Genomic DNA, 24,318 nt, shown 5'->3' with positions numbered 1-24,318 from the left:
AACTTGTATCATATTGATCCGAAACTCGGACTTTCCCTTTTTTCCTTGCTTCTCCATGCATAAGAGGAAATAAAAAGAATTTTAAAATTATATTTCATGTCTCACTGAAAAGATTGCAACATGAATATCAAGTAAAACTCTAAGTTATGATCGGCAAATTTTCTTCTATGTAATAATGATATTCTCTAGTAGCTGGTTCGTCTCGAGTTAATTCAATTACTTCAACACGTGAGCTCAACTCGATCATGTCAAGCTCAGCTCAATCACGTCAAGTTCAGCTTGAACATGTCGACTGGTAGGCTCAGTTCGACTACTTGAATAATTTATCTCAATTAGATCACTTCAATAGGAGAGGTCAGCTTAAAATTGACTAATTTTTTGATATGGGCTTCTTCTGTCATTCCAGGAAAATACATAATACTCTTAAAATTCCTTTGCCATTTTCAGCTTCATTATTTCTCTCTGTTTTTTTTTTATTCCATACAGCATTAATACGTAGCAAGTGTTATGTTCGTTTCTACACAAGATCACTGTTTATTTGAATAAACACAAGGCTTTACTGAACCCATAGATCACAAAAGTCAAAAAATCCGGATATATGTATTATATCAGGATCTAATTGCTTTGATGATACACACTTGATTAAATGCGTCATAGTGCAATCAAATACTTATATAAATATAATTAAATTTATTAAATAATAATAATTAAAATAAAACGCTAGAGGGAGGGCTTGAACCTCCGACCTTGTGGTTAACAGCCACACGCTCTAACCAACTGAGCTACTCCAGCCACAGTTGCTGAGATTAATAATAAATATATATTTATTATAAAACTAGACACTATAATTAACGCGCAAACAAATATTTTACAAAAAGAAACTCAAAAATTGCATTGACTAACCAAAACTACATTAGCTTAATTTAAAAAAAACCCTAAGCCAATGATTAATATCCATATTAATCATAACATTCAAAACCAGATTTTTTTTTCAATCTAAGCCCACAAAAATCTCTTTAAACTTCTACAACAACAACAATGGAATCTAACAAAAGAGAGCCGTCGTGTCCACAGGCTTCACTGCTCCAATGCAAGCTGCCTGTGCCGGTGGAGATCCGTTACATAACTCGAGCAGGAATAGTCCTGCAAATCACAGGCGTCAAAGAGCAGCTGGCTCGGCCTCGACGAGCTCCTGTGTTCCGATCTCTCCCCTAAGGATCCGCACGACCTGCATTCCAGATCCAATTTCCAGTCATGAAAAGCTCTGGTAGGTTCATCTAATTAACATGACTGAGAAGTTTTTTTTAAGGCATCAACCGTGTTCATGCTCGGCCTGGAGGTTGAGATGTGGTGGATGCACATTGATGCTACTGATATTAAAAGCTTGAGATCTTTAGGGTCAGGATCGTCTCCGAATGATGGATCGGCCAATCCCTGGAAGTCATCGGCGTCGAGAAACGGCTTCGCCTGGTAAGCAAAGCATGATTAGCAATTGGTTATTTAAACCTATCTGGGATTGTGTGAGGCGCGAATGAGAAACAAAATTTTGCTTCAGAATTATTCCCTACTTTGATCCATTTTTATAAAAACCTAGAAGTGTTCCATAATTGGAAGAACACAAAATGAGGAGCAATATAATTAATTCTAACTGCATTGACATACATAGCACTCAATTCTTTTGTATTTGCATCTCACACCCAAATTTTCTGTTATGAAAAAACGACGATAATAAAGCGAAAAATAGATCTAGAAAAACGACACAAGATTTACGTGGTTCGGCAAATTACCTACGTCCACGTAGCTGCAGAGGATTTTATTAAATTTGAGGATTACACCGTCGAGCGTCTCGACGTTACAAGAAAAATTCTCTCCTTTCTCTCTCCTCTCCTCTCTCCTCTCTCCCTCCTTTTTCTTCCTCCCTTCTCTCTCTCTTTCTCTCAAGCCACAGCCACGTGATGGAAGAATTAAGAAAGCAAAGGAATTACTTCCTTCTTAGCAAACCCCAAAAAACAAGAGCAGCTTTTACCACTTTTTCTTGCAAGCTTACAGCGGAGAGATGGGAATAGGTTGGAGAGATATATATTTTACAGGCCTTTTGCCTTGCTTTTTATAAGAGGTACAAATAAGCTTTTAAAGGTAATTCCCAATGAGAAAATTGTGTGAGGGAGAGATCTTTGGCGGGAGAATATTGGGGAAGCAAAATAATTTGCAAATATCCCTTTCCTCATGTGCCAACCTAAAGATGGCAGGATCCGTAAAAGGGAAAAGGGGAGGCGGGATACATGAGGAAGAAGCGGGAAGCTCTAATTAGCAAGTTAATTAATCACATAATTAACACCTTAATGTCTTTCCAAAAGAGGAAGTGCACAGGGCTTCACATCCTCAACACTTTCATTTTCACACACAACATTCAAATCTTTAATTGATATAGGTTTGTCAAGAATCATCAATTTGGTTATGAAAAATTGATGCCTTTGCCTAGAAAATACCTTGAAAGACATGCCTTTGATTTAAAGTTTGTAAGGATATGGAAATAGAATTATTTGAGAACGGAATGTTTATAGATTTAGGTGACAATCAACTTCAATATGTTTGCTTCTCTCATGATATACCGGAAAGGCAATAATTTGGATGGCATTGATTTTGCCAGCATGTAAAGTGAGATTTTCTTGAGGAGAACCAAGTTCAGATAGAAGTTCACATAATATGCCGTAGACAATCATTGTTTTCAGACTCGATAGATGATTTAGATAAATGATCTTGTTTCTTATTTTTAAAAAAACACCAAAAAACATGCACTTATCATGTGATGGACCAATGGGCATCTAAACATCCAACCTAATCTGCATCACCATGTCCCTCCATAGAAAGAAGAGGACCATGTGAAAAGAACAAACAAAAGCTGTCTCAATAAGATAAAAATAATTTTACGAATGGCAGGAAATTGTAAGTGAAAACGATACTTAATAAATTGACTTGTTGAACTAGGAAGGAAATATACAATCAAATAATGCTCAAATATTGGGTACTAGATGTTATGAAAAACGACAGCAATAAAGCGAAAAATCAGATCGAGAAAAAATTACAATACAGAAAACAACAGCGGAAGCCCATCATGATTATTATCTTCTCCCTTTGAGTGTAATTGCTTTCAGTGATCACTTACTAGAAGGAAAAATCGGAAGCTTCTTCTCTTATTGTCCTTGCATATTTCTTCTTCGGTGGCCTTAGAAGGAGAGATAGGGAGGAAGAGAGAGAGAGGGAGAGAGAAAAATATTGTTCTTTCTTGTAAATGTCAAGGTGATCAACGGTGTAATTCCTCAAGCTAATAAAATCCTCTGCAGCTCCGTGGGACGTAGGCAATTTGCCGAACCACGTAAAATTTGTGTGCTTCCGCTGTATTTACTATATTGCGATTTTTCTCGATACGGCTCTTCGCTTTATTGTCATCGTTTTTCACAACAACTGTTATCAGAGCTTTGGTTCGGATTTAAGAAAGAACGATGTGCGGAGACGAACTGATGACATTGGGGATCAAGAAATTCAATGATACAGATTTTGGTTATTAGAAGATGCAGATAGATGACCACCTCTAAGGGAAAAAACTTCATCTTCTGTTATTGGAAAAGAAGTCAAAAAAGATGGACGATGCAGAATAAAATCTGTTGAATCGACAGATTTTAGGGTTTATACGATTAACCCTGTCAAGATCTGTTGCCCATAAGTCATAAAGGATATGATTATTACAGATCTCATGACGACTAGATATGCATGAAAAGTCATCTGTGAATAACAAAGTACAGTTGATGAAAAAGTTATTCAAATTGAAAATGGCGGAAGGAGTGTTTGTTGCTCAACACCTAAATTATTTCAATAATATCACAAATCAATTGTCGTTTGTTGAAATTGATTTTGATGATAAGATTTGTACGCTGATATTGTTGGTTTCATTGTCAAATAGCTGAGAAGTTATGAGCATGACACTTAACAGTTCCACAGGTAAATCTAAACTGAAATATGATGATATTCGTGATTTGATCTTGGTTGAGGAGGTGCGGAGGAAAGATTTTGGAGAGGCATCTGGTTCAAGTTCGACACTGATTGTTGATTTCAGAGAGAGATTACAGGACATGAACTCAGACAGAAGATCTGTATCAAATTCTGGCTAGCAGACAACCTGCTGGAATTGTGGCAAGACTGACCATATAAAAAAGAACTGCAAGAATCCTATGAAGGAGAATAATAACTCAAATATGGTAATTGAAGAGATACATGATGCGTTATTTCTGACAATGCACAGTTCCATTGATGACTGAATACTGGATTCAGGAGCTTCCTTCCATACATCTTCCCACCGACAGTTGATGTGAAATTATCTGGCTAGTGGAAAGACTCTGGTAAGAGACGTTGATATTATACTCCCTAACAAGAGCAAATAGACTTTGCAAAAAGTCAGACACGTTCCTGAATTGAAGAAAAACCTCATTTCTGTTGGGCGGCTCAGTGAGGATGGTCATACACGTTCCTGAATTGAACACGTTCCTGAATTGAAGAAAAACCTCATTTCTGTTGGGCGGCTCAGTGAGGATGGTCATTTAGTAGTGTTCTCAGATAGTACCTGAAAAGTTACTAAAAGAGCATTAGTACTCCCTAACAAGAGCAAATAGACTTTGCAAAAAGTCAGACACGTTCCTGAATTGAAGAAAAACCTCATTTCTGTTGGGCGGCTCAGTGAGGATGGTCATTTAGTAGTGTTCTCAGATAGTACCTGAAAAGTTACTAAAAGAGCATTAGTACTCCCTAACAAGAGCAAATAGACTTTGCAAAAAGTCAGACACGTTCCTGAATTGAAGAAAAATCTCATTTCTGTTGGGCAGCTCAATGAGGGTGGTCATTCAATAGCATTTCAAATAGTACCTGGAAAGTTACTAAAGGAGCATTAGTACTGGCTCGGGGTAATAAAACTAACACACTATATATGACTATAAGTTTACTTAGACGTAGACACATGAGTCAAAGGTGCATTATGGGGAAGTAGAAGAAAGTCAGTTTCCTGAAAGGTGGCAAAACGCCAAAAATAGGAAAATCGGATCTTGTACGGACAAATAATGAAGAATCACAGAGCTATGAAAAAATCTTGTAAGATGAAAGTTCGATCAAGTGGGAGCTAATAGAACTTCCACAAATGAAGAAGATATTGAATAACAAGTGGGTATATCGGGTGAACAATGCGTTTGATGACAGTAAGAGGTACAAGACTAGACTTGTTGAAAAAGACTTTCAACTGAAACAAGATATTGTTCATGCAGTGGGAGTTATTACCAGATTCATGAGTATGCCAAGAAAAAGCTTGGAGGTACAAGACTGTGTTGACAATGATATGCCAACTAAAAGTGTTACACTTGAGAAGTTGAAGTTGTGCTCGACTTCAGCTGGTTTTCTAGCTTGAAAACAAGGATTTTGAGTTGCAGAGGTAGGGCAAAGTGGAAGATATCACATTTGAAGAAAAGGGCGACGCAGCCAGTGGATGATGCAGTCAGTATACCGGTTTCTAAGTGAGAGATTTGTTGCGAATATGGAAATCAATCCACTATAAAACTTAATATTTTCTCATGTTTGGCAGCAAATTGGATTTGATATTCAAAATTAATTGCTAAATTAATTGCTCTCCTTCTATGATTTGTTGTATAAGAGAAAATGAAATAATTAATGTGCTTCATTAATTATTTGATTATTTTCTTAATGTGTTTAATGATATGATGTAATTAATAAATAGACATACTAGCTCCCCTTGTAATCTCTCTTTGGCGTTGGTTTTAGAAGGAAAGGAATTACATGTATTATTTTCCCCTTGGCTTCCTTATTTTGTGTGGCTCTCCGGTAGAAAGATAGAGAAAGAGAGGAAGAGAGAGAGAGAGAGTTCTTTCTTGTAAGTCGACGCCGTCGACGGTGTAATTTCTCGAAGTAATAAAATCATGTGTAGGATGCCCGTTTCAAACAACTTCATAGAAATATGTTCCTTGAGATCTCCATGAACAAAGACACTTTTAACCTTCACTTATGAAGTGTTTATTTTGGTGTGAAGCAACAATTGAGATGATTGATACATCTAAAATATATAATATTTTTATACACATTTTTATACTTATTTTTTAGATATTGCGCTTTAAAGAAGGGTATTTGTGTGTTTTTCTTTCAGATACAATTAAATGTATGAAAAATGCTAAAAAGAGTGAAAAAATGATCAAATTTGGAGAAAAAATAAAGAAAATGCAAAAATGAACTAGGCGCCTAAGCCCCCAAGTCTGATGTATATTTAGTTTGAGTGGATTTTTGAAGAGGTGTTTGAAGCAACCCTCGATAAAAACATAGGAAATAACTCATAGACACGAAAATTCATTCAATTAACTTTTGATGAGGCAACTTCTAGAAGATTCATTGAATGAAGATATTTTTTTAAGAGACACCAAGACACTCATGTGTAGGCTAGCCACCCATCAACTTTACAACCATCATCCATCTAAGTCGTCGTCGCCGCCACCGCCGCCCACCTTTTCTTTTTATTTTTAGTTTTTGAGTTTTAGTTCATACTGCGAGTGAAGGAAGAGAATTCAAATGAACTTCAAGACATTTTGTGAAGGGGATTTGAGATAAATGTTTATCTTTGTGACTACACTTGGTTTTAATTTAGATTTCTTATTTGTGTGCATGATTTCTACATGTTTTCTACTTTTAAACTTATGTGTGGTGTTTTCTCCATGGATTTTGAGTAGGTTTTTTTATTTATTTTTTCTTAAAATGATAAGTGATTAAATATTTAAAGGAAGTTGTGTGAAATATTAAGCTTCAATGTTAAAAGAAGATAATTCAAAGGAACTTCAAGACATTTTGTGAAGAGAATTCAAATGAACTTCATGACATTTTGTGATGGGGATTTGAGATAAATGTTTATCTTTGTGACTACACTTGGTTTTAATTTAGATTTACTGTTTGTGTACCTGTTTTCTATTTTTAAACTCATGTGTGATTGTGTTTTCTCCATGAATTCTGAGTAATTTTTTTTATCTTTTTTCTTATTTTTTGAATTCTGAGTAATTTTTTTTATCTTTTTTCTTAAAATGATAAGTGATTAAATATTTAAAGGAAGTTGTGTGAAGTATTAAGCTTCAATGTTAAAAAGAGTTGTGATGATTTGAAACCTTGTACTTCATTTACTTCTTGATTTGACCGATTAAGATGTTAATACCTGTTATAAGAACATGTAAGGTCCGAGATGGTATTGTCTCAGTCAATAAATGGGTAGAATCACATATTGATTTCATGAATGAGAATGTAATTCATGGGGTTGAATGCAAATAAATAGGAAAATAAACTTTTAAAGGTTGTAGAATTAGAGGACTTTAGAGTGACAGACTAAAAACTTTCAATTTGACTTATAGTTTTAGGTTTTAATACGAGATATTAGCCCCCAGGTGGAGGGAGAAGAAGAAACTCTACAGTGAGAGCTAGTATCTTCCCCGCCTAGACGATCTTCAAGACTGTTCAAACTATAGATTACCTAATATTTTTTTATAAGATACCTAGTAAGGGTAAAGAATATTATTGTTCATATTTGACAAAACACATTTAACACACGTCCACAACAGAATTTTTATATTTATCATTGATTCATAATAAAAAAAAATATATTTTATTTATATTGTTTTCATCTCGCAAGTATTTTAGTTAAGTTAATTAGTTGCTTACTTTATTTTCAATTATAAAAAATTACAAAAAGAATCGAACTTTCATTCACATTTTAGCATTTTAAGTTTAAGTAGGAATATATTGCAAAGTAAATTTTGTTATCTAAATCTAGTTCTTCCTGTGGGTTCGATACTCAGAACTTAATCAGAAAGTTTTATATTACTTAATAACAATGGGTATACTTGCGTACTATCACATATTGAAATATTATAATTGCATTCTTATTTGCTTCATAGTGAAAGATTTACCTAGTTTTTACTTTGTATCAAATTTTTGGCTTTATTGTAAATTAATAATAATTATTAAGAAAATTAATCATATAATCGCATACATCACATTGTATATATATATATATATATATATATATATATAGAAAATCGGGATCAATGATCACCTCTGCTATAAACATTTTTATCACAAGAGTAAATATTTCTTTTATAATCAATCATATCTTCCTGCTTGTTACCAATAACAACCAACTATGCTTTGTAGTAATTAACAGTTTCATAAGAGCGATGTTTAATTAAATATACCATTTCTCATCACATGGCTTTAATGATTGAAGGAATCTAAACAAACCCCATGTAAGATTGTTCAGAAAAACATAAATTTTGTTAGCCATGGCATCTTTCCAACGATCATGTTTGTTAGCCGTTGATAGGCTTGACAAAATGAAAACTAAGATCAATGTATTGTGAAACATTCTAATTTAGAGAATGAGAATTTTTTGAAGATCTTTTGTAAACATTGATTGAAGTCTCATTAGTAGGCTTAGCTGGGGTCAATTTGCACAATTTTAAGTTGTGGATCAATTGGCATAGGCTCAAATTGATAATTTGACTCGATTGCTATAAAAATTGTGTTGTTGTATATATGAAATTTAAAATGGAAGAACGATCTTTGATGAAGCGAAAAATAAAAACGAGAAAATTCACACAAGAAAACAACAACACATCGGAACACATAAATTTACGTGGTTCGGCAGATTGCCTACGTCCACGGAGTTGCAGAGGATTTTACTAATTGAAAAATTTATACCAATCGATTGTCTCGACTTACAAAAAGGATCTCTCACTTCCTTGTTCTCTCTTCTCTATCTACACCAAGATATACCGTAGAAGATAAACTTACAAGAGAAATAAATCAAATTTCTCTTCTGCCACAAACCAACAAGAAGAAGTCAAGGAAGAACAATCATTTTCTTCTTTTTTCTTCTTCCTTCTGCCGCAAGGAACTACTACTTGTACTTCTCTTCCTTTATCCCGAGGAAGCCCGAGGAAGCCCGAAGAAGAACACAAATAAGATCATGCATAATCTGAAGGAGAGCTGTGTGATACCTCGTAATACCTTAATTCCTCTTCAACGCTAGATCCTACTCCTCGAGCAGAGGAAAAAAAATGTCGAAGACCTAAGAAGACTTCTCGGTTTCGTGTATTATGAGGAGGCGGGGGTTGCGACTCTTCGCGAAACAACAAGATCGGTTTGCGGGAGCTGGGATGCGACCTCTCGCGATCAGAAGCGAAGAGTCGGGAAAGTAGGAGCGGGCGTCTTCGCAGGTACAATATAAAATCGGGCTCCAACTAATAAATCTCCCATTTGGAGACCGATAAACAGACAACATCTCCTTCCTCAAATGAATATCCCCTACTGGCGGCGTCGCCTTTTTCTTCTTCAAACATAAATTTTCCACCTTTGCAACTCAAAACCTCTGTCTTCACACCAGAAGACCAACTGAAGTTGTGCACAACTTCAGTTTCTCGAGAATAACTCACTTAGTCAACATATCGGCAGTTTCCACATAGCCTTGCACCTCCAAGTTATTTCCTAGGTTACTATTGTCTCTGCTTACAACTCTCATTGCATGGACAATATCTTACATCTGCTGAAAGCATTTTTCAACAAGTCTAGTCTTGTACCTCTTACTATCATCAAGCTCAATCTTCACTCGATACACCCACTTGTTGTGTAATACATTCTTTATTGGTGGAAGTTCTACTAGTTCTCACTTGTTCGAATTTTCATCTTACAAGATTTCTTCATAGCTTTGTAGTTCTTCACCATCTATCTGTGGAATAATAGAAATGGGTGTTCCGGACCCACTCTCATCTTCACTTCCATCATCAACATAACTATGAACTGTCAGCAAAAGTGCATCATGTACTTCTTCAGATACCACATTTGCGATATCATTCTCCATCTTTTTGGGATTTTTGTAGTTCCTCTTTATATGACCAGCATTGCCACAATTCCAGCAGATTATCTGTTATCCAGACTTTGATTTTGATCTCCCTTTATTTGAGTTCATGTCTTGCCATCTCCCTCTAAAATCAACATTCAGTGTCGAACTCGAACCTGAGATTTCGCTAGAATCTTTTCTGCGTACCTCCTCAGCCAAAATCAAATCACGAATATCATGACATTTCAATTTAAATTTATCTGCAGAACTGTTAACTGTCATCCTCATGACTTCTCAACTATTTGACAAAGATGCCAACAATATCAACGCACGTGTCTTATCATCAAAATTAATTTTAACATACGACAATTGATTTGTGATAATATTGAAATCATTCAAATGTTGAGCAATAAAAACACATTCCACCATCTTCAAATTGAATAACGTATTCTTCAAGTACACATTATTATTCGCTGATGACTTTTTATACATGCCTGATAAGACTGCCATGAGATTTGCAATCATCATTTCCTTAACGACTTTGTGTACAACGGACCTCGACAGGGTCAATCGAATAACCCTAATAACTTGTCGATCCAACAAATTCTATTCAGCCTCATTCATCATTTCAGGTCTCTTCCCCAATAACGTAAGATGAAGTTTCTTCTCATAGAGGTAGTTCTCTATCTGCATTCTTCAATAACTAAAATCTGTGTCATCAAACTTCTCGATCCCTAAAACCTTCACTTCATCTGCAGTCATCGTCTTTCTCAGATCCGAAACAAAGCTCTGATACTAATTATTGTGATATATATGAAATTTAAAATAGAATAACAGTCTTTGATGAAGCAAAAAATAGAACGAGAAAATTCACACCAGAAAACAGTAACACAGCGAAACATACAGATTTACGTGGTTAGGCAAATTGTCTATGTCCACGGAGTTGCAGGAGATTTTACTACTTGAAGAATTTACGCAAGTCGATCGTCTCGACTTACAAGAGGGATCTCTCACTTCCTTGCTCTCTCTTCTTTTCTTTCTATACCGAGATACACCGAAGAAGATAAACTTACAAGAGAAATAAATCCAATTTTACTTCTACCACAAGCCACCAAGAAGAAGCCAAGGGAGAACAAAATTCTTCTTCTTTCTTCTTTCTTCTGCCGCAAGGAAATACTGCTTGCACTTCTCTTCCTCTATCTCGAGGAAGTTCGAAGAAGAACACAAATAAAGTCGTGCATAATCTGAAGGAGAGTCATGTGATACCTCGGAATACCTTTCTTCCTCTTCGACGCTGGATCCTGTTGCTTGAGAAAAGGAAGAAAAAATGTCGAAGACCTAAGAAGACCTCTCGGTTTCGTGAATCAAGGAGGCGGGGGTTGCGACTCTTCGCGAAACAACAAGATCGGTTCACGGGAACAATTCGACCAGAACAGCTTGCGAGAGCTGGGACGCGACCTCTCGCGATCGGAAGCGAAGAGTCGGGAAAGCAAGAGCCGGCGTCTTCGCAGGAACAGTAAAAAATCGTGCTCCAACTAACAAGTTGAACACTTTCTTCATATTCAAATTTGGTTTGATTCTTTCAAGGCTATAATTCTGATAATAAAAATTACATAAAACATAGATTTATGGTAGTGGCTATGGGATTATTTCTAACAAATTAATGCACTCAGAGTAGCGAGGTAGCCTCTATGAGCACATGGATCTAGGAGAGATTAGCCATAATTTACTGAAGATAATTAATATTAATCACATAGCTATCCATAAAATTAATATTCAACATGTTGATGGTAGCACCACCAGAAAGTTATGACCAAACTGGCAAACAAGTTAATATATTTGATGTGATGATCAGAGAATAAGTTTATGAACAGGAATCAGGAAAGTGGAAGCATGACAGACCATAGATTGCAAGAGAAATCAAGCACACCAACAAGCATCAACCGCTCAAAAATTTGCACCTAAATTCCAAGGCCACACACATCAACTTAGAATCGGTTTAAGGCAATTGTAATTGTTTGTAAAAATAGTTCCTTTTTTTTTTGTAAAAAAATCCTATTTTTTTTAAATTTATTGTGAACATTCTAGTATATTTAGCAATAAAAAACTGCTTCCCATCATAAATATTACCAAAAGCAGCAAAGAAGAAAATGTGTCAATTTCTAAAAATCAAAGCTGTGAAAATGTTGCCTCAAATAGATCTTTAGAGGGCAGATAATTATTTCCTAATTTTGTAATTTTACAATTATGTTTTTGTACAATTTTCTTAAAATTTAGCAAAATTTCATGTGAAGAAAGTAGCTTTTTACAATCAAATCTATCGAAGTATAATGCTTCTAAGAAATCTATCATCTAATTTTTTAAGAGACAAAATCTAACTTGTAAAATTTTCAAAAACTACACTTTCCTCGCAACAGTTCCACAATAACTGTTACACATGACTGCAACCATCCCAATCGGATCCTTAGTTATAAATTTCTTGATTTAAGTAAGAAATAAAGGTAAATTACACACATGAGACAAATATAATGTGGCACAACAAATCATACCCATATCACCAGACTTTTTTGAGAGGAATCAACCGCTTTCCTGCCAGTTATGAGCTCAAGCAGCAGTACCCCAAATGCAAACACATCAGTCTTCTCATTCACCACTCCATGCATGAAGTACTCAGGAGCCATGTATCTGAATAACAGGATAAAATTGCTTTAATAACATGAGAGAAATACAAATTAATTTCGGGACATTTACATACATGTTACACAATTCTTAATGTGTTTACATATCTCACGGCTAAACTTTCATATTTACACACATAGCACTCAATTATTTAATATTACATCATTTTAGAAGTGAAATACACCTTTTCATTCATAGGTTTAAAGCACCAAAATGCTACATAAGTAACTGTGAAAGTTTAGAAATGAGATATGACATACAAAGAAATTTTGTGCTAGGTATGTAAATTTGCCATTAATTTAATTTACCACTTAATTTTGCATGAATTATTCTCACCCAAATGTGCCTTCAATGGGAAACACAATATGGTGGCTCCATTTGTCTGGGAGCCATTTCGCAAGCCCGAAGTCGGATATCTGAATGGCAAAAAGCAATGTGTGTTTTTGAAAATTGGCCTAATGGACAGTAGAAGAGAGCTAAAAGTGTGGTTTATTCACCTGAGGTTGGTAATCTTTAGTGAGAAGAACGTTGGAGGCCTTTATGTCTCTATGTATAATGCGCCTTTGGCATCCTTCATGAAGATAGCAAAGCCCTTCTGCTACCTTCAAGGCAATATCAAACCTTTTCTTCCACTTAAGGCCCTCCTTAGAACCTGTAGAACTAAATTTTTCTTAAACACGGCACTCAAATGTTTAATAGCACATTAAAAATACTATTAACACTTATTAAAAGTAAAATGCACCTTTTCATGTATAAATTTAAAACACCAAAATATTATGTACGTAAAAATGAACGTTTAGTTGTGAGATATATAAATACATAAGAATTATGTACGACTAGTAGGTGCTCAACTATCAAAGTAAATTTCTCTAATAGTTTTTAGGATCACAATGGGAAGCATTAAGAGAAGAACTCATCAAAGTTGGCGGCCGAAGTATTAAGAATGGTATAAGAAGTATCAAAAGCACAACATTTATCGAATGTTATACCATGAAGCAAGGAGGCCAAACTTCCATGTGGAGAGAATTGGAGAACCATGTGTAATCCTCCCTCAACACTAAAGCCCAGAAGCTGTGCAGCATTCGGATGGTTAACGTGCGCAATGATTCCAAGCTCAGATAAGAAATAACCAATTCTCTCATCCTCTTTGTCTGTCTTAGTTAACCTCTTGACAGCCACTAGTTGGCCGTTAGGAAGGCGGCCTTTGTAAACCTCTGCATGTCCTCCTTTTCCAATTAAATTTTCTGCAGAATTTGAATATGAAAAATCCAATGGTCAACCAAATAAAGTATAGAAGAAATATTAATCATGTAAGAGGTTGAAGAAAGTTAAAATAAAGCGGATGTGTTCATTTAGATTCAACAAAATAGAAAATTGATGATTTAAAAAAAAAACAAACTTAATTTCCTAAAGTCAAACATGACTACAACAACTTGCAACAACTGTTTGTAAAGAAAATTTATGAAAAGCTGCCTCAAAATGAACGCTAAAAGAACCAATTGAATAACTCACTACATGAAATTGTATTCAACCAGCAAAAATAAAAGAATCTTGAGACTGAAAATCAGTACAAGTAATCATAAATTTACACTTAGTAGTTCCTTAACAGTGCGCAGGTGATTAAAAAATTAGTTCTTTTCTTTCCTGCAGCAGCTTTCTTCAACAACAATTATAGCATCTTTCAAAGTTCAAAGTATATCACCAACTATAAGAAAGATGAACTAGCAATTTCACGAAACAAACTTGCCACAAAAATTACTAATCCAATGGAAAATTCATGATATGAATTTACCATGGCTGAAGTTATTCGTTGCCACTACAAGCTCTTGGTACTCAAAGTTTCTCCAAGATGGCCTCCTCATTGGAGTCTCCTCTAAATCTATACTTGATTGATCTTTGCAGCTTGAAAAACTCTCCGAGCTCCTCCTCTCAGAAAACGAGCCTCTTAATGATGGTGGGAAAGTCGACAACCTCCTAATAGACATGTTCTTCCTTAGACGCAGCCCGCCGATCAGACTTCTCCGCTGAGAATTATGAGATTCCAACGAGCTCCCATCCGAACTCACCGATCTCTCTGAGGACGAACTCTCGCTGCTGCTTCCACCATCAGAATGAACTTCAGATATTGGAATCTCTACCACTCCACGAGGAAAGGATTGACCTGAGCCATCAGCACACTCGGTACTATTCTCCTCAGACTTCATTTTCAAATTCTCTTTCTTTTCCTCTGCAATTTTGATAAAAAATGAATGTGAAACGTAGAAAACTGTGGGGAATGGTAAATAAAAAACTGATTTTGACGTTTTCCTTTGACACGATTTAGATATTTGTATGCCCTTGTATTTCCTCATAGAAGACTGGAATCGAAGAGCAACGAGAGGAAAAGTCCTATCCTCAGCGTTTGCTGGTCTTCTTCACAAATGAATGTGGACAGGGAGACAAAACAAAAAACCATCTTCTCTCCAAATATTATAATACACTCCTACCGTCCTTCTCGGTCGTCCACATTTTCCTCATACCAAACAGCCAAATGTCCAAACCACTTAAAGAGCAGAACTTTAATTCAAATGATGGGAAAAAACAAACAAAAACTGAGTACTTTTAAAAGTTTTAACTGTACTCCTCCATTAAAGATGAGGTGTGCCATTCTTCCCGTCCAAATAAAAAAATAATAAAAAAACAACCATAAAAAACTAACCTTTCTCAGATCCCTCCATGGCTTTCTCTTGATCATCTTGACTGAGCACTGCACAAAGAGAAAAATAGCTCATCAGCACCATCGGTCCTTCACCTCCGGCAAACCAGCTCATAAGCTTCTCTATTCTCCGCTCAATTTGAGGGGAAAAAGACACTCACCTTCCTTGCAAGCCATTGCTTCTCCCAGCCTTCCTATAACCACCACAGTATCCACAAAGCCAGGAAAGTAGGTAAGCGAGGATGAAGAAAAAAAGGGTTTTAACTTGGAAAGAAGAGAGGCTCAGAGGATGTATGTTATCCTCGAGGACACTTATTAGAGAAGGGAAGGAGCGAAGCAGCACATTCAAAATCGAAATAGACAAAAGTCTTGTATTTTAGGTACGGCTGGTCAAACGATTGGGAAGGATGGCGGACCCGAAAGAAGGCTGGCGGGGAGAGCTTTTGATCCCTTTGGATTATTTGTTTGGCTTATCTCTAAGATAATTACAAAATATTATTATTTAAATTCAAGAATTTATATATTATATATTTAATAATAAATTTGAAGTTAATATATATATTTTTTATTTTTTATTCATTATGCAAGACTAATGTTTTATTAGAATATAAATGATGCTAATAATACAATTGATGTGTGTTGGATGATTATTGACGGTAGATTGATTATTTAGCGTTTCAACACCGCATGAAAGTCTAGCACAATAAGATAATATGAATAAGAGGTAGAGACACCAAAAAATTTTTATTTGAAAAATGCAAAAGGGAAAAAATAACATGAGGTCTAATCCAGCTTAATTGATCTACTATGAGTTTGTGATTACACACACAAGTTATTGTCTTTTAGGTTGGAATGATGGATTGACGAAGCTTTTATGTGAATTACACCTCAGACAGATTTGGAACTGTGGAGAACGGTCAAAACAAATGAAGGGGCGCCCTCGCTCTAGTGGGTAGAGCGGGTGCATCGTCCCTAAGCGTAGGTGCGTTGTTGGACTGGGGCGACTTTTTGTGTTTCGATGCTCAATCTAAGATAATTAGTACGTGGGAGTTGGTCGGGTTGGCAAGAGGGCAGTGGTCTTGGCGCGGAACACTAGGCTTTGAACACATACTTCTCAATTTTTTTTGTCTTTCACTTACTTATACGTTCAACATGTGTGCGGGAGCATTAGGGATATGAAAAGGGACGCACGACTGCTACTTAGCCTAATTCTTCTCTTTTGCTCTACAATTGCTCTTTCAACTTGTATTCTATATAAAACAACAAATACCTACAAAAATAACATATAAATGAGATAAAATACATCACATAACATTATATTTTCACCACACATCATAATGTTATGTGGATCAAAATTGATGAATATTATTTGTTTGAAACGATTCATTGACTCAGTGACTGAAATAGAAGGTTGTTTCTCTAAAGTTATTATTGGAATCACATAACGTGCAATTCATCACTCATCAGTTCCCAAAAAGTTACAGGTGAGGAGATAACGTAAATGAGTTCATTTAATTGAGCGTAAGGCCCTTTATTATAAGAAATTATATTTTATGTCCACAACATAAAAGCAACATTTCTATGGAACTTTCAATCGTTCATGAGCAAAGAGCTTTAGGGATTAGTAGGTGCTCAACTGTTTTAGCTGCTTATTATGCAGGCCTTCCAAGTATACAATTTGCCCAGGGTTACATAATAAATAAGCTATTAATTAGATTTGATTAACAAGAATTACATGCCCCAACCAATTAGTGAAGCTTGAAAATATATAGATTTGAACTGTTCAGGAATTCAAAACTTGAAAGGAACAGCCTAATACTGGAAAAAATAACAAGACCTAATCATGCAAATTTTTTGTGACTTCTATACCCCTAGCCCAAGTCTCAAATTTCATATAAATATTTTAAAAATCTCTATTTAGCCGCAAAATATAATGAAAAGTCAAAATTTTAATGTCAAAATCAGAAATTTATGATGGTAACCATCTCTAAAATTTGATCGAAGCATCGAAAAATTATTCCATACGGACACCACATACAGAAGTGCAGGTGATGTCCGATCTCCACCGCTCATCACTGCAAATACGTATTTTGGTGGGACCCATTTTATTTATTTTTTATTTTTTTATGACCTACCGAAATACATATTAGCAGTGATGAGCAGTTGAGATCGGACACCACATGCATTTTTCCATACGGTGTTCGTATGAAATAATTTTTCTCGAAGCATCTTTAAATTTGATAGTTTGTTTTTTTTAAATAACTTTAAATGCATTCATATTTCCAGTTCAATTTTTTATGGGACTTAGATTAAACACAAATATTATTTATAGTTCGAAAATGGTGTTATGTATCATAATGTAGGCATTAGATAGAGAATGGTAGCTAATGAATTTATATTATTTAGGCAAAATGATGATAGATAAAGATTAGAAAATTAAAGATAATTTTACCCCCATTTAGCAACATTTCCTATGCATTTTTAGTACTAATATTTTATTTGAATTTAATTCATTTAAAGTTAGGCTCAAGAATTTAATTTTCAAAACAATACTTTATTACATTTCTAAAATAATATGGTAATACAACTTGCTATTTCCTTAATAAAGAGTCGGTTATGTAACGCCTTGTACATAAAGGCTTATAGGTGTTGTATGGCTATCAAGACGTGACATGCACAATTTGTGGAATTTTCTAGTTTGAATCGGGCATAGCGAGTTCCGCTGGATCGCACTTTAGAGTGATCTGGCAATTCAAAGTTGAATTTTCCCGCCCATAGCTATTTTCACCTGTAAAAAATTGCAAAACAGGAGTTTTGCTTTTCCTTATCCGGTTCCAGCGCTCGTGAATGGAACCGAAAGCTGACCGGACGGCCCTGCAATAGAATTATCCTGCCGCACGCCATAGTTTAGAAAAAATATTACATCAGAACTCGGCACGTGTAAAGTTATGTGTGGAGTCAAATAAAATTATCTGTAGAGGTGATCGGCCCGGTAACATAAGGGAATATTCTCCTCGTGCTATTCAAGTATTATTGTGTGTTATTCATGTGTTATTTTGTGTTATTCAAGTATTATTGATTGTTCTTATATTATTATAACATTGAGAATATTCCAAAAACACAATAACACCAAATAACATACAATAACACATGAATAACACGGAAGAATACGAGGGAAATATTCCCTGGTGTTACCGGGTCAATCACCTCAACGACGTAATTTCATTGGACTCCGCATGTAACTCTACGTGCGGATTCCTGATGTAATATTTTTTCCATAGTTTACAGCTTAATCTTTCAATTAAAATCTTTTATGTTCATATTTTATGTGAGGTATAAATCTTTTTAACATAAAATTCTCTCAAATATCTCTCTCTCTCTCTCTCTCAAAAAAAAAAAAAAAAACATTTGATTCATAGAAAGATAAACCTGCTATTGATTGTTTGGATATAAACTTAATTTTTACGGTTTTTCAAAAAACTACGATTGAAACTAGCATTTTCCCACTTCTCGTGGCTAGGTGCAGTGTGAGCTTTCTAGATGCAATTCGACTTTAAAAAAATAAATAAATTATAATAGTCATTAGCTACCGCAATATTAGATTATTCTTCAACGGTTTCACAACAACTTCTTAATAAACTGCATCTGCCCCAAAGGAAGCCTAAAAAAATTAATTAATACAAGTTGTAAAATATGAGAATTGAATCGTTCAAATTAATTTTCTAATTAGCGGCGACCTCTGATTGTTAGTGGTGATCTTTAGTGGTTGGTGTATGATCAGCGGTGGCCGACGTCAAACTTTTTTGGTCCGCAATGATTTCTGATGATTGACAACGATCTCTGGTGGTCAACGATGAACTCAGGTGGTCAATTTTGATCTCAGGTGATAGGTGACAACTGTTGGGATTTTAAGAATTATGCTTTAGTAGTTATGTTACTTTCTTTTTTCAAATGAAGAATTGAAAGATTGTATAGTTTTTTAAAAGATATTTTTTATTAGTTTTGCCAAAATTCTCAAATAACTTCATCAAACGATGTGTGATGATTTCATAAATATAGATGAATTTTTCATCATTTAATTGTATTATTCATATTAAAATTGAACGATAGTTGACTCACTAGATTCTCTCATCAAAATGCTCAATTTAATTATAAATATATTAAATTTGAGTTTATTTGATCCTCTAATCAATTTCCAATGAGATTCCTCTAATTAGAATGCTTCAAGATTCCCAATGATAAGTAATTCGACAATACACATCACCATTAATGATTAATATATATAAAGTTAAAGCAATATAACTTTAAATAAAATGACTAAATATAAAATTATTATTTAATTAACTTAGCAAATTACTATTTTATAATTAATAAAATACTATTTTTGACAAACCAACAAATCATAAAATGTTAATTAGTGATAAATTAATTTATTATAACCTTAATCAATTATTTACTTACTCCATAAATTACTAATCAATGATTAATATAATTAGAATGATAAACATATTTTAATAACTAAATCATAACAAAAAATAAATATTAATATTCTACTAATTAAATTAACAAACTTAAATCTCAAAATAAATAAAAACAACTCGTGTTCGGTTCGCTCGCTAAGTTAACGAACTGAACATGAAAAAAAATTTGTTCGTTTGTGTTCGGCTATATATATATATATATATGTTATTTTTAAAAAAATTTATAATCAATTAAAAGTATTAATTAAAAAAATAGAATAAAAATTATTAAATTAAATTCAAATAATATTTTAATATAAATAATAATTTTAAAATTTATTCGACTGCATGATTACAATTGTCAAAATCACTATTCCCTAAAGAGCTCCTTTACACTCCTAGAAACAGTTCATCCAAATTTAGCGGAATCTAACCAAAACGTTTTTCAGAATTTGATGCCCATTCAATCCCATTGATCCAGTCAAACAGCACTTCTTACTCCTCCCTGACACGCAGCTCGCCGTCCTCGCTTCAGCATCACCGCCACCGTAACCGCCGCCGCCGCCTTCTCATTCCCTTTTATAGTTTCCATCCATCCTAAAGAAACCCTAAAGCCACAATAAACAATCCCAATGATCAATCTTCCCTCCAATCTAAATGGCCGCACCGTCCACATCCTCCTCCTCCACTTTCCCTTACCCAACCCTTCTTCGACACCCTCTCTCCAGTCCCACAACCCGGCCGCCGGCTGAGCACATCACCAACATCTGGATCCTCGAATTCATGCTTCGACAGCCCATTCCCGACCCCCTCGCTGATGAACTACTCCGCTTCCTACATTCCCATTCAAATGTCCACCCACACCTCCGCAAAATCCTCCTCCTCCGCGGCATCTCCTCCGAAGTCCGCCGCCGCTCTATTTCGGTGAGCACACTCCAAGCCCTCGAGCTTATAATGGAGCTCGACAGGCATCGCAGGATAAGGCCCTCGAACCGCTTCAAGGCTGCTTACTGCGCCGCGGCGGTCGAGTGCACCGCTTCGGCTTTCCTGAGTAGCCGAAGGGATTTCGTTAACGTCGTTGAGAGCATCTGGATGTCGGACGTGGCGCAGGGTCTCGTTTCGGAGCCGTTCTTGGAGTGGGGGAAGAAGATGGAACGGTGCCTCTCGACTGGTAAAGGAGGCGAGGAGATTTTGAAGAGGGATGTAGGAGATGCAATGGGGTTGGTGAGGGAGTATTTGGATGAGGCGTGGCGGAAGATGGGGCCATCTTTTTTGGAGATTGTGGCTGCAGAGCTCGTGGATAAGAGGACGGATTTGGATGCAGTTGCGCGCAACGCAGGGAAGGATGTCACTGAAATTACAGGTTGTTCTGAGAAGTTGGAACATGATGGGGGTGGAATTTCGATTGGGGCCATGGAAGAGGGTGGGGTTCGAGAGCGATCAGGGAGAACGGAAAATAATTCTGTGAAGGATTTAGGAGTTGGTGAGGCTAGAGAGGAATTCGATGGTCTGGCCAAAACTTCCAAAATGCAAGATGCTGACCTAAACGTTGATCCGAAATCGGGCATCCAATCTGTGGAAGTGGAAGTTGGTATTGTTTTCGTTCCTGAATTATTGCTCTTTATATGCTTCTATGTTCTGTATCATACTATTTAATACTTGGCTTTTATCAATCCATTTATCTAGTTCCATTGTGTTCGGTACAGTCTAATCTGTAGAAACTATAACATTTTGTTTTGGTAAATTATAGTTATGAATTTTGTAAATCATGCATTTCATTAAAAGAATTCTCGCATTCATGAAAATTCATTCTTAATTATGCGAACCAAATTAATTGCATAGACTCTTAAAATAAACATCTTGAATAAGATGATTTTCACTAGAATGGTAAACTTTAGTTAGGAGAAAAGACTTACTTTGATTTATAATGATTTTCTTTTGAAAATTTTGTGAAATTAGGCTTATTTACCTTTTCATCTAATCATTCTTCTTATTGTAGTTTTTTCTTAATGAAGAGAAAGACAAATTCTTATGGGATAGAAAGAGGTATGTTAGTTGCAAAACGGTTATTTAATCAAACAGTCCATAAACATTTAATGAATTAATTTTCTTTATAACTAGGATTTAAATACATTTTTAATCATTAAATTATAAATTGAATGATAATATAATGTAGGCCCTTTATGTTATTTATAATTATGTTATAATATTTTTTCACTTGGCCCATGTGATATTATTGGATTGAATGTTTTAATAATAATAAACATAAAATGCAGTATTTGTCAAATATTTTTTTAGATTGAATAAATCATAAATTCATCATCATGCAAAAACAAATATGGATCATGGCAGCCATGCATCGGTAGTGCGATATATTTTCTTTCATATATCACGCAATATTAATTTCATACTTAATATAATCTTTAATGAGATAAAGTTATAATGATCTTATAATAATGCCTTTGTCAATGATAAATTCAGTTAATATTCACAAAATTATTTTGTTTATCTACATATCAATATAATAAATAAAATTTAGTTAATCGATTCAAAACTATAAAGTTATTACTAATGTGCACGGATGATATTCTTTATTTCTGAATTTTTTCTTTAACGACAAAATATTTTAATTTTATATGCATAGCACCCTTTAAAGATTTGTTCTTAGAAAAAGAGGACATTTGTGATACTGTGATAATAAATTTTAGTGGTTTGACAATACTGTTGACTACTCCAAGTTCTTAAATAAAATTTCTTAGCCATAATTTATGAGTAATGGTCTCAAAGTATACAACAAAGTTAATGACATGGTGGATGCGATGAAAATGGCATGAAATACTTGTATTTTTCTTGAAAAATTCCCTTATGATGACATGATCATATTAAATCTATTTTTTTTCTCCTAATTTCATCATATTGTGGGTTGTGGTTATTAATTTATGTTTCAAGCATTTGTTGAAAAAATTATTGAGCATGAACTTTGGATTGCATGAATAAATTGATTTAAATTAAATCAATTATTACATCAAATGAGGCGGTCGGCTGTCTAAGTAGTTCAAATGTAAAATAGATCAAGGAGAGTTGTCCATGCTTCATGATGGTTTAATTTGAAAGGTGAGAATTCGGCCAAAACAATGAAGGCTTTTAAGCACATGAATCATAATTCAAAATTAAAAATTTGGCGGCAGGCTTATAAGGAAGCTTAGATATTTCAGCCAAGACTAAGGCAGCATAGTTATTTTGGCCAAGATAGCAAGCAGGGAACATTTTAATATCATTCCATTCAAATTTTAAATATTTGGAGGCAATAATTATTTGGAAGCTCTAAATTTCATCCAACGTTGGAGCATAATGAATTTTGGCAACACTAACATCATGCACATTTGATTAAGTTTGAATTTAAATTTTTTTGCGAAGTCTATCTTAGCCATGGCTTTGAAAAAAACATGTGGGAAATGAACAAGGAACATCCAATCAAGAAAGGAAATTAAAAAGTTCTCAAGCTTTAAATTTCAAATTATTTTGATCTAATATTTGATGTACTCAACTTTTTTCTGTCTCTCTCTCTCCTCTTCATGATGCTATATAAATGGTATTGCCCTTTTGCAATGAGATAGCATTAATATAAATAAAATTTAGTAAGACATTTTGTTATCTCATGAAGTTGGGGCTTGGCTTGGTGGCCCTCTGTTTTTGTGAGCTAGGCAGGTCATTGTTGACCTCATTTTTAGTGAGGTCTTAGTCTCCTACTCTTAGAATCTATAATCTAGCCTTAGGAGTTCCTGGTTGACCATCCTAGCGGACTAGTAATGGAGCCCACCTCCCGTAGAACTTCAAGCCACTTCTTGACTCATTTCTGTGAAGAACTCGCATGAGTGGTTCCAAGCACTCAACTTTTAGTTGCAAGTGCTCAGGACCAACATGTAGAGGGCCCGAAATTGAGTTCCTATAGGATCAACAGCCTTAGTTGAACCCTTTGTGACTCGATTACTCGCGAACGCCGCTTTTCACGCACTCACTGCATCACACACGATTTTGGCTTAAATCGACTCGCCCGTCGGCGAACTCGTCCGGATGACCCCGAATGACGAAACGGACCGCGCCGAAGTGTCCGGAACGTCAACTTTAGCTAGGAAGGACACCCATATTATCGGGGTTATACGCGCACACAGTTTGCACGGAAACCGATGCTTTTTCTCCTTTAGCGGGATGCGGGCCCGGACTCAACCCAGGTTTGACTCGGGTTCGATTCAGGCTGGACTCGAGCTGAGCACGGGCTAGGCACCAGCTCACCTGAATTTGAAATTCAAATTTCAAAATTTAAATAAATTATTTAAATTCTGCCTTAATTTAAATTAATTCAGGAGTTGATTATTTCCATTTAATCTTCCCTGGATTTGGAAATCAATGAATTCCCCGCCCAACGCAAGCTTAACGGTTATTTTGGAATTCGAGGGATAGAAATCCCGCTCGGGCTCCTCCCTAGAGATTCGGCTCTCCCGCTCGCCTTCTCCCCCTCTCTGCCTCACGCTCCGCACCCACTCCCCCCCGACTCCTCGCGC

General features: G+C 35.3%; 2 protein-coding genes and 1 non-coding gene across 3 annotated transcripts in view; 1 reads left to right on the top strand and 2 right to left on the bottom strand.

The window, feature by feature from the left end:
- Window positions 1–718: 718 nt before the first annotated feature.
- On the bottom strand, window positions 719–792 carry TRNAN-GUU. The gene has a single exon. It is a non-coding gene; the product is annotated as a tRNA-Asn (tRNA).
- Window positions 793–923: 131 nt separating this feature from the next.
- LOC110021371 (receptor-like cytosolic serine/threonine-protein kinase RBK1) lies at window positions 924–15,627 on the bottom strand. The gene is given in 9 exon segments (XM_020719839.1): window positions 924–1,174; window positions 1,176–1,228; window positions 1,318–1,467; window positions 12,472–12,607; window positions 12,938–13,017; window positions 13,099–13,253; window positions 13,591–13,845; window positions 14,394–15,347; window positions 15,458–15,627. Coding segments are annotated over 8 exon segments (1,338 nt in total). The 5' UTR covers window positions 14,806–15,347; window positions 15,458–15,627; the 3' UTR covers window positions 924–1,077.
- A 4,490-nt stretch (window positions 15,628–20,117) lies between these two features.
- LOC110021369 overlaps window positions 20,118–24,318 on the top strand; it is a 30,639-nt gene continuing 26,438 nt past the window's right edge. The window contains exon 1 of the mRNA XM_020719838.1: window positions 20,118–21,347. Within this exon, the coding sequence (XP_020575497.1) occupies window positions 20,414–21,347 (934 nt within the window). The 5' untranslated portion in view covers window positions 20,118–20,413. The remainder of the gene's footprint in view (window positions 21,348–24,318) is intronic.

The sequence above is a fragment of the Phalaenopsis equestris genome, unplaced genomic scaffold (genome assembly GCF_001263595.1).
Source record: "Phalaenopsis equestris unplaced genomic scaffold, ASM126359v1 Scaffold000134, whole genome shotgun sequence".
In the NCBI taxonomy this organism is placed as follows: domain Eukaryota; kingdom Viridiplantae; phylum Streptophyta; class Magnoliopsida; order Asparagales; family Orchidaceae; genus Phalaenopsis; species Phalaenopsis equestris.
This window is presented reverse-complemented; position numbering and strand designations above follow the sequence as displayed.